General features: G+C 37.7%; 1 protein-coding gene and 1 long non-coding RNA gene across 2 annotated transcripts; one reads left to right on the top strand and one right to left on the bottom strand.

Annotated features, from left to right (window-relative positions):
* The first annotated feature begins 336 nt into the window (after positions 1-336).
* On the top strand, positions 337-6,574 carry LOC126592486 (L-galactono-1,4-lactone dehydrogenase, mitochondrial). Its single transcript, XM_050258168.1, has 6 exons — positions 337-1,042; positions 1,448-1,698; positions 2,178-2,363; positions 4,220-4,622; positions 5,808-5,948; positions 6,264-6,574. Exons 1-6 carry the CDS (start codon positions 383-385, stop codon positions 6,420-6,422), a joined length of 1,800 nt encoding a protein of 599 aa, XP_050114125.1. The 5' UTR covers positions 337-382; the 3' UTR covers positions 6,423-6,574.
* A 252-nt stretch (positions 6,575-6,826) lies between these two features.
* LOC126592492 (uncharacterized) lies at positions 6,827-7,737 on the bottom strand. The gene is made up of 3 exons (XR_007612655.1): positions 7,397-7,737; positions 7,209-7,299; positions 6,827-7,018 (listed from the first exon to the last, which is right to left on the bottom strand). It is a non-coding gene; the product is annotated as an uncharacterized LOC126592492 (long non-coding RNA).
* Positions 7,738-11,798: the final 4,061 nt, after the last annotated feature.

Here is an 11,798-nt window from a genome sequence, read left to right as displayed (position 1 = left end):
AAATGAAAAAAAATTGTAACAATTGTCCCTTAGCTTTAACCTAATTGATGAAATGATCCCTCAATGTCAATCCATTTAGAGCAATGTTCCTCAACTTTAACTTAATTATAACAATGATCATTCAATTTTAATACAATTGCAGCAATGGTCATTTCAACATGATTCATTTTGATAGAATTCTAACGGAATTGACAAAAATGACCATAGCTACAAATTTTGATCAGTTAAGGAATCAAAAATCATGAATTTTTAATTAAAAAATTATTGCTCTAATTAAATTAAAATTAACAAACTATTGCTACAATGACGTACCCCAAAAATTGTTTGAAAAAACGAAAATAAAGAAAGAAACACAGAAGAAGCAAAAAACGAAACGAAAAAAATGCTGAGAGCTCTCACTCTCAGACGCTCCGTCGAGTCCCTCCACCACCACAACCACCTGAGAGCCATAACTCCCACCACCGTCCCGCAAAACCCACTGACCCAAGTAAGCTCCACACGCGCATTATCCACTCTCTCATCGCCGTCATCGCCGGCACCATCTTCCTCATCGTCCGAGCTCCGCAAGTACTTGGGCTACACCGCCCTCGTCCTGTTCAGCGCCGCCGCCACCTACTACTCCTTCCCTTTTCCCGAAAACGCCAAACACAAAAAAGCCCAGATTTTCCGGTATGCTCCGCTGCCGGAGGATCTCCACACCGTCTCCAACTGGAGCGGGACCCACGAGGTCCAGACCCGGGTTTTCCACCAGCCCGAAACGCTTGAGGAGCTGGAAAAGGTTGTGAAGGATGCCCACGAGAAGAAATCCCGGATTCGGCCGGTTGGGTCGGGATTGTCGCCGAATGGGATTGGATTGTCCAGGGCTGGTATGGTCAATCTGGCGCTGATGGATAAGGTTTTGGAGGTGGATAAGGAGAAGAAGAGGGTGAGAGTGCAGGCTGGGATAAGAGTGCAGCAGTTGGTGGATGGGATTAAGGAACATGGGATTACTCTGCAGAACTTTGCCTCCATTAGGGAGCAGCAGATTGGTGGCATTTTGCAGGTGGGTTTTGCTTTCATATTGGGATTTATCTGTACTTTTTTTTTTTGGAGATGAAACGATAGCAGTTTTATCTGTAGTTTGCTCAGTAAAGTTAGATGGATATGAACTTAGGTCTGTTTCAACTTTGTATTTTGATGATTTATATCCAATGATTGATATACACATATATGTGAATGTAGTTCAGTTCATTTTTAAGGTACTGCTCTATTGGGGTTTCTAATTTTTATAATCTGAAAACTGTAAAAGGATACTGACGTGTTGATACTTTTCGGATGTTTTTGTATTTATCAAAGTGAAGGGAAAAAAAAAGAGAGGATCAGTTATCTAGTTAAGATACAGAGAGGTATTAGGGGATTTTGAATCTTTCTGAACAGTTATGAGTCAATGTTGCTCATATGTTTGTAGGTTGGTGCACATGGCACTGGTGCAAGATTGCCTCCGATGGATGAGCAGGTGATCAGCATGAAACTGGTCACACCTGCTAAGGGAACAATAGAAGTTTCTAAAGAGAAAGATCCGGAGCTGTTTTATTTAGCCCGCTGTGGCCTTGGTGGCCTTGGAGTGGTTGCTGAAGTCACCATCCAATGTGTTGATAGACAGGAGCTTGTGGAGCACACTACTGTTTCAACCATGGCAGAGATCAAGAAAAATCATAAGTAACTCTTTATTGCTTTCATTGGTAGAATTATCAATTTGTATTCCACTCAGAAAAATAACTACATAAATATCTCCTGAGTAACACTTATAAATTGCAACTAGTTGATGGGAAGCTGAAAAGTATTGAGTGAGCCAACAATCTAATAAAATTTGATAGTAGGGTTTTACACATTTTTTATGGATGGCGAAAACACTTGGGATTAAGTGCTGGAAGATAATTGAATTATTTTCTCAAAGTTGTTTGATTGTAGTGGCTGGTAATGTGATACCTTGACTGGATTTCATCTTTTAAACTCGAGCAATACGATGTGGTGAAAACTAGAAACTGTTGATCACTGCACACACCAAAATTGCTTGTGGCTCTTAAATCTCAGAAGTCATTGATAAGTGAGGCTTAGCTGCAATACTCTCTCTCTCTCTCTCTCTTGATTGGTACAGGATCTGTTTGTTTACGGAATCTTTTTCTTTCCATCCTCAGGAAATTGCTATCCGAGAATAGACATGTGAAGTACCTTTACATTCCATATACCGACACTGTTGTGGTTGTGAAATGTAACCCTGTATCAAAATGGAAAGGTCCCCCGAAGTTCACACCCAAATATAGCAGTGATGAAGCCATACAGCACGTTCGAGATCTCTACAGGGAATGCCTCCAGAAATACAGGTAAATTGTTCTCTGTTCTTGATCGATCATCTAATCTAGAAAGATATTCTCTTGTGGAGCTGAAGGACAATAAAGTGACGATACTAGTTCTGTTCAACCCTTTATAAGCATACCTGCCAAATGTCTATCCTTCCTTTTATCAATTTTGTCTTTCCTTAGTCCTCGTATTCTATTTGGCTTGGAATATATTGCAAGTGCGATCAAATAAAGACATCAAAGTACTACTAGAGCTACATGGCATAATAGGGAACAAATTTTTTTTCATCATGTTCTTAAATGACTGCTCACTTTTGCTTTCTTTCTCTGTTTCAATTTCATTGACTTTGCAATTCTGTTTTCTTATTACTGGGTTTTGAGAGTCTGCTTATAAACTAGTAAGAACATTCTCATAGTAACTAATATAGACACATAAACGTGTACCCCAGTAAGCATGGTTAAACTTGGTTGGGATTTGTTTAACCAAGATCAACCGAGGTCATGAAATCCCATCTAATGGAACATTGTATGCTGGTTGGTGGGAACTTTTAACTTAAGGTTCATTAGTAAAATGAAGAACTATGAATATTAGAGCTCAAGTATTTGATTCAATGAGAGCGTCTGTTTACAGGATGCGCACATATTATAGTAGGCAACTGTATCATTCTAAACCACAACTGACCCTCCAGTTGGCTAATGAAAAACTTCTAACAATCCTTGTGTACTAGTTCAACACTAGCATTCAACTTGTCATTCTAATTGGTAACTGACCCTCAATTGGCTAATACATAATTAATGAAACCCCCTCCACCATACATAGACATATAAATGAACCCTCCCTCCTATATTTAGAGAAAAGAACTCAACTATACTTTTTCCAAAACCTACACCAATTTACTTGGGGATCATTTTTGTGACGAAACCTTAGAAGTGATAGTTTTTAGGTCTCAGAGATTGAGAGGATGATAGGAGATTGGATGGTTGGAAGAATGGATTTTGTTTTATTTTACTTTTCATAAGAAAGGAGGAGGCTAATTTAGTAGAATCATTTCTGGAAAGAATTTCCATTTATTATTCGTCTTTGTTTTGAATCCCAAGGAAAGTGGTGGATTAGTTATGAGAGATTTTATTGGGAAGAGTAGTAGGCTCACTTGGTTAGTTGGAACTCTGTTTCTCAACCTCAATCAAAACGGGTTTGACCTTTGAGAATATTTGATGTGAGGAATATTTCTTTCTGGTCGGTTGGTTTTTGGGATTTCTTTCATAGCAGAACTCTTTGTGGCAAAATCGGACAAAAAGGTTATATGAATTGCATGAAAACGGTTAGGCTTATTCAGGGCCTGATGTGGTGACTTCTAAGTGTCCTTGGGAGGCTATTTCCTGAGAACATCATGACTGCATCTTTCATTAAAATTTGATTTTGGGGAAACGGTAGCAGAATTTGCTCCTTCATGCTTCTGTTTCCTATACTGTACCCTTTATCGATGCTAATGGTTGTAATCTGTGATTTTCTAGTGTCTTCTTCCGCCAATGCTATTGATTGTTTTACTTTCTCCCATATTTTCTGAAACCATCGTAATAGATGGTGGATTCCCTTTGATTCAATCCTTAATCTTGTTTTCTTACCTTGGAAAAAATAAAAGATCTTGGTTCCTGAATTCTTTGGGTTTTCTGGTAAAAGCACTTCTTTGAGAATTTGATTGATGGCTCATTTTGTTTCCTATCAGGGAAACAATATAGAATTTTATTGACGGGTTCATTATTTCATTATCAGATTTTAGGGTTTATGGTTCATTGTTTCACATAAAAAAAAAGCCCCTCTGTGCTGTTATGTTGATTCATTTGTGCATTGCAGTTAACTATTTACACGTTACTTGCAGGGTAGTTCCAGATAAGAGTGAAGTAGACATGAATGAGCTCTCATTTACTGAGTTAAGAGATAAACTACTCGCCCTAGATCCTCTCGACAAAGATCACGTTGCAAAGGTTAACCAAGCTGAGGCTGAGTTCTGGAAGAAGTCGGAGGGGTACAGAGTGGGATGGAGTGATGAAATTTTGGGCTTCGATTGTGGTGGTCAACAGTGGGTCTCAGAGACTTGTTTTCCAGCAGGAACCCTAGCCAAACCAAGCATGAAAGACCTTGAATACATAGAAGGTGTAAAGCAGCTCATCGAGAAGAATGAGATACCTGCACCTGCTCCAATAGAGCAGCGCTGGACCGCCTGCACTAAGAGCCCCATGAGTCCAGCTTCAAGCACAAGAGAGGATGATATATTTTCATGGGTAATTTCATGAACCAATTTTTCCCATATATCTCTTGAGTTAATTCTTCCACTTAGTGGAAAAAGGCTTTGCTGTTGTTGTTGTTGTTGTTGTATCTCTTGAGTTAAATCTTATCCATCTTTGAATCGGAAAGCTGTAAGATAGTATTAAAAGATGAATCAGTTATCGAGCCTGCATACAAGAATTTTTTAAGTGATACCTGAGGCTTTGGATTTTTTTTTTTTATATTTTTTTACATGATTAAGCAAAGCTTGATATATTAATTGGTGGGAAAAATCTTGCGGGGTTTAGCATTAGGATATCCCCTTTAGGTTTAACTGAGAGTTAGTGACGATGTTCTTGCTGATTACTGGTGTTTGTGTCATGGTCCTAAGAGGAACTTGACATGTTTATTGAATAGGTAACACAACACGACTTGTGTATCCTGTTAATAAAGGGATTATAACCAGAACTCATTTACCCGTATAATAAGCCGATATCATCATCTCATTGATGACATGACGTGATGCAACCCACCATATAGGTCACCATAACATGTTTACATGAATTCAACCTACTTGACTTGTATATCGTGTTTGTATAAGAAACCAAAGTTTATCAGTAAATATAAAACTAAAAGAAAATACAAGTAAGGTGAACAAGATGCTTAACTAATTTGATAACCTCAAAGAGAAACGCAGAATACACTCAATACAACACTCCTCCACCCCTCCCCAATCAAGAAAATTGTTGTTAAATATTAAACATCAAACAAGAACATGACTCAATATGTGTACCAAGCCCTGTTACACTGAGGTTCTGACACTTTTGCCTCAGATATTTAGTACTGCTTAATGATTTTTTGTTGTTGTCAAGTACTGGTATAAATTATAATTATTTGACGTTCATATTTTAGATCTCAATCTGGTTTGGGCAACAAATAATTTGTAAAACTTTTGAGGACCATGATTCAGTATTGAGGTTGCTTGACCAAAATTGAAACCCGCATCAAGTTTCAATCACATTCAGTTGCCTATGGGTTCCTTCTTTCAGCACTTTCTAATCTGCTTTAGATGCAGCCATTGGATAGAGTTTTGTTGTGGGCTTAATGGTATACATGTTCGGAGAATTATTTACCTTGCTTATCAAAATGCTTTTACCAACTGCAATGCTCATATGTCAAAGCTGTTTTTAATTTTGCAACAGGTTGGTATAATCATGTACCTTCCTACAACAGATCCCCGTCAAAGAAAGGAAATTACAGAAGAGTTTTTTCACTACAGGCGACTGACCCAAACACAATTGTGGGATAAGTATTCCGCGTATGAACACTGGGCTAAGATTGAGGTACTAAATTCATTACGTTATTATCTTCTTAATCTCTTTATAAAAAGATTTTGCCACCGTGATACTACCTAGTCCCAAAGACTTTTTTTATTTTCTGCTTTTCTTTACCCACAAAGTCAATACATTTGAAAAGGGTCATTCAAATGCACCCTGAACAATCAATCTTTCTATGGGAACAACTAGAGTAGCATATGTGTGTTAAAATTGTTTGCTGACTATCAACCTCCTCTAAGGAATTCCACCCATTTATCTCTGTAAACTGGCTCAATACAAGATGTTATATTTATCGAGCATTTACACGTTTGTCATGTGCAGGTTCCGAAGGACAAGGATGAACTTGCTGCTCTCCAGGACAGACTAAGAAAGCGATTTCCAGTTGATGCATACAACAAAGCTCGAAGGGAGTTGGACCCTAACAGGATCCTTTCAAATAGCAAGCTGGAAAAGCTTTTCCCATTATCAGATACCATCTGACAGCCATCCTTCATTGGTTGGTTATTCATTAGTACTTTCTTCTACTAAAATTTGAATGCATTTTATCTCCACACTTTTTGCCAAATCTGCCTTGAGCATCTATAGACTCAAGAATATGACTATAATTTAAATGTAACAGGGATCTTGAGATATGGTGTGGTGTGTTATTAAGATTATAGATTATGGTACAAAGATCTGGAGATATGGTGTGGTGTGTTATTAAGATTATAGATGTGAAGAATAAGTTTAATCATTCAAAAAGGGCCTATCTCAAATGTTGTAGCTTTGCTTATATGTGGTGCATGTTTGAGAACCTCTCCTAACTAATAAGGAGAATAGATGAACGGATAGTCCTTTTCGCACTATCTAATCGCAAACAACTGAGAAAAAGTTGATGAACCTAATTTCTTAGGGAACAAAAATATGATGGCATATTATTAGAGTAATGTGAATATGCAGGTACAAATAGCAAAGAGTTGGGTAAACCACCCGAAGATAGAAAGAGATGCTAAACGAGTAAGCTATTATGGTAAGCATGTCCATAAGGACTTCAGAAGCATTCCTCACATAGCCAGCAGCAGCATAAGGCGAAGAGGCTGCACCAAAAGAAAACATAAAAGAAACAAAGTGTTAGCTTGAAATTGCCGTAAGTTTTTGTACTAGTTCACCGTATGATATAGTTTGAGTGTTGGCTTTTGAGGTAGGTGACAGAAGAGGCCCTAAGATCATGAAACTTTCTACAAAGGTGATTGAAAGTAGAAATCGATGGACAAGATGTAAACTTACCATCCCTCAATGAAGCCTCTGTCTCCTTTCTTTTTTGTCCATGGTCTAAACTTCTTCCCAGTTGGGGGATTCTCGGTTTCAGTTGGGTATCCTTCCGAAAACAAAGCAGCGTAGAGGGTGAGCCATAGTATATCCTTCGGTAAAGGAGATTTTATCACAGAGAAAGACAGGATGTGTTATGGGGGGACCTGATGGAGGTTGGGTTTCTTGTGTCTCTTTCTTGGCCATCTTGAAGAAGAAACAGGCAACGCTATCGGCTAACTTGTCTTGGTGACTAGTATTAATCTGTATGTGGAAGTAATGGTGTTTGATCTGTAAATGCGGGTATATAGAGAGGCCCTTTATATACTGGAGTAGAGATTATGGTACAAGGGTCGGCTACTAGTAGTGTAATGCCTAAAGGGGCTTTTTCTAAAGGTGGTGAACTGGTTTTAGTTGGTCCATGTGTTTGAAGAGCATACTGTGATTCATATAGTTTTGGTTTTGAACCTGCTCGGCTGACATGTGGATCTAATTCTTGAGAAAGGGTTTCGAGAAGTGATAGGGTCAATCGTTCATGCTTAGGCGACTCTCTATATAGCATATCTTTTAAGCACTCCAGATATGTTTGTCACCTTTTAGCTACTATCTTTCTTTGTAAACGTTGAGAGTATGAATCTTACATAGGAGAAAGGAGGGACTTTGTGTTATCCACATGTGCTCCACGTGCTCCAAAGCTTGGTTGTCTAACGTGTTAAGTCTAACGGTCACACGTGTTCCACGTCACTCCTTTTGTGTTATCCACATGCTAGGCTAGGGGGTGTGTTGAAAGTATGAATCCTACATCGAAAGAAGAAGGGATCTCGTATGTGCTTATAAATAATTGAGTTACTCCCAATATTGCTATTTGATTTTGTGGTGTAATTTTAATTTTTTTTTTTAAATACCTTTCGGTGGAAGCCAGATTGGTGACCCAAAAAATTGCATTAGAAAAACTGTAAAAGATATGCGGGGGTTGCTTTAGATTTGGATTCTTTACTTGTTGAAGAGGAGAATCAAAAGTAGTGTGAAACATGAAAAAGGTGGAAAATGGTATTAAAACATGACATTTCTACACTAATGTATCTAGTCAGTGAAGGTTCTACATAATTTTTGTACTTAGTTTTACAAAGAATATATGCTTCCAGTATTGTCAAAAAGAAACGTGTTAAGAACACGGTTTCGACAATGTTGTGGGTGTTACAACATGGGGTTGGGCTAAATCACACTTGATGCCACTTAAAATCTCCAACTGAAAGAAAATATCAGTAAACCGTAATGCTAGTGACATTATTGAACATGGCATCAAGCCTAGCCGATCTAGTGGGCCTCAAAGGCTTAGCACAGCCCAAAGTGGTTCCTTAGACCTAGTAAGGCATGATAGGCACACAACTAATTGACTTGATGATGCAAGGTAACAAGTCTTGAATCCTCCAATCACAGTGCTGCCATGTGTACCCTAATGAGTTGCTTTTGTGCTCATCTAACCAATATATAAGGACATGACCTTCAACCGTGAGAGTTAATTGTTTAGTTACCAAGAAACCTTAAGCACTTTAATTTCATTTACCTTTTAAATCTAACTTATGCATTAGAGAACCCTTGGTTCACACTGCACTAGAATACAAGGTTTAACTTGTTTTTTCATTTCTGGTTACAATGATTCAAAAATGAAACACTTGGCATTATAATTAATAGTAAAGATAAATTGCAAATACCCTTTCAAATTTATATTAACAACTGTAAGACTTTTTTGTTTGAGCCTCTGTGATGAGTCGATTTTATACTATATATTATATTATTCCTTATTCTTGGTATATTTTGATTATTATTTTAGTGAGATTTAGGTGCTTTTAATGTAGGACATGCGAACTTATTTTGAGCATAAAGTAACCAAACGGTGGGATTTTTTAGTGATTCCAATTGAAGCGGGTTCATGAATTTGTCAAGAAGTTTGTATTAAAATTTCATAATTTTATCCTTAAGCATCTGATTGTGGTGAAGTAATTTATGCCCAGCGTGCAGTGCTGGCAGATTGGGCTGCAGAGCTTATTTGTGAGTTTTGAGCTGGAAGATGATGAGTCTTGGACTTGGGCTCTACTTGAAACTTGAAGAAGAGGTCCTAATCTTTAATTCAAGTCATTTTGGGCCTGTTTTGGAGCCCTAAAGGTCCAGAAACGTGGCTATTCCTTTGATGGGCAGGTTTCCTAGTTAGAATAGGAATGTAATTCCTAGTTATCTTTTTATTATTTTATTTCCTAATTTTTAGAAAACCTTTTCTAGGAGGGTTTTAATTTGGAGTAGTATAAATAAGGCTTTTTAACCATTAGGATTTGGGAGAACACGACATTGATAGAACTTAGCAAAGCTTTGGAGAATTTCAGTCTTTTTATCTACAAGGTGTTTCCATCCTTTTTATAGTTAATGATATTTTATTTGATTTTTATTATGAGTATGCGTAACTAATTCCTTTTAATAGGGTTAGGCCATGAGCCTTAGCATGCATATGTGATTTTATTAATAGGGTTAGGCCATGAGCCTTAGCATGCATGCGTGCTTTGAATTATTAATCACCATGATTTAAACTATCTATATATTTTAATGATTGGTCACCATTAGGATATTTAGACAAGTAATTTGATGCAATTTTTGTTGGAACATCACCCTGAAATTGAGGAGGGCTTCTTGTGATTAGTAATTGTAAGTTCACTTAAGACGAACATCACGCTCTTAAGGGTTGCATGGTTTTTCAAAGGGTTTTCACAAAGCTTAATGAGTCTTGCATGTTTATATTTGATTTGAACATCACAGATAGATTGCATGTTAGATATATGTTTTCGCTTGAACATCACGAGGAAAATATGCATTAGGAAAACCTAACCTTCAAAGTAGGTATGTGAAAATTCATAAGTAATTGATAAAATTGTATGGGATTGTTAACGGTGACGGCTAAACCCTAGTATTTCCCTTAATTGATTTTAATTTAAAAATGTTTTTCTTCTTTGTTGTTATTATTTTCAAATTTTCAAATTTCTTTTAGTGTTAATTTAATCTTTTTAAATTCAAAAATCGCAAATCTTTAATAAAAATTTGTTTTAATAATTAATTAAGAGTTAATTTAATTATAAATTAGTCAAACAATCTTTAGGGACAACGACCTTGCATAAGCAATTATACTACAATTACCTTGTATTCTTGCAAGTATTTTCAATGATTTTAACCCTATTTTCGTAGGTACTAAAAATCATATCACTCTGCTGCCCTTCATTATCTCTTCCATCTAAAATGCTTTTGTGGCAGGGTGGCAAATTCAAGATAACATCCTCATTACACATGAGGTTCCATTTTTTGAAGTTGAGAAAAACAAAGGGTAAATTCGAGCTAGCCATGAAGATAAACAATGTTTATGATCAGGTGGAATGAGATTTTCTAGAGGCCGTTATGGTAAAAATGGGGTTCGATGCAATCTGGATCAAGTGGGTTGTGGGTTGTGGGTTGTGTAACCATTATTGATTTCTCAGTCTTTATCAACGGACAACCATGAAAGAAATTCTTACCATCAAGGGGCTTGAGGGAGGGGACCCAATCTTGCCTTATCTTTTCCTCATTATTAGTGAGGTTCTCTCTCGGTTTATTCAGTGTGCATGCGATTCTAGCTTCCTTGAGGGTATATAACTTAGTTTGAATGGTCCGATGTTCTCTCATCTCCTCTTCGTGGACGATACCTTTAATTTCTTAAAAGCCCCATCCATAAATTGTTAGAACATCGTTCAAATCCTTGACTCTTATTGTCAAGCTTCTGGGCAAGATTTGTGTCACATCCCGACCCGGGCCCCCACCACATCCCAAGCTTGACTCCACCGTAGCACGATATTGTCCGCTTTGGGCCCCGACCATGCCTTCACGGTTTTGTTTTTGGGAATTCACATGAGAACTTCCCAGGAGGTCACCCATCATGGGATTGCTTTCGCATGAACTCGCTTAACTTTGGAGTTCCGATGAAACTTGAAGCGAGTAAGCTCCTAAAAGGCCTCGTGCTAGGTAAAGATGGGAATATACATAAAAGGCTTACAGGATCCACACCCTTGGGCGATGTGGGATGTTACAATCCATCCCCCTTAGGGGCCCGACGTCCTCGTCAGCACATTTCCGACAAAGGATTGGCTTTGATACCAAGCTGACATACCCCAACTTGGAAAGGTCGAAGCATGCTGGCCATCACTGTGAGGTGACGTAACCATAAGGGTAAGCGATGCAAAAAAGTGAATAAAATTAAAACTAATTATACTAAATGATGAAAGGGAAAGAATGCGCATTCGTGGGACAAACCCACTACAATTACTCAGAACGTAATAGACAGTGAGACTACAGAAGAGTAGTCAAAGTAACTAAAGTACACTTATTACACTACAGTGATAAGTTTGTACGTCTAATCATAAAAGAATGTCAGAACTGCCAAGACTCCTCGAGTGACACAAAAAGTACAGCTATCTAGGTCCTGGAGGGGCGAAAAACAAAGTTGAGTGGGTCAACAAAACAATGCTTATAAGAAAACCTTTATCTTTGAATATA

This window comes from Malus sylvestris, chromosome 12 (genome assembly GCF_916048215.2).
Source record: "Malus sylvestris chromosome 12, drMalSylv7.2, whole genome shotgun sequence".
Classification (NCBI taxonomy): Eukaryota; Viridiplantae; Streptophyta; class Magnoliopsida; order Rosales; family Rosaceae; genus Malus; species Malus sylvestris.
This window is presented reverse-complemented; position numbering and strand designations above follow the sequence as displayed.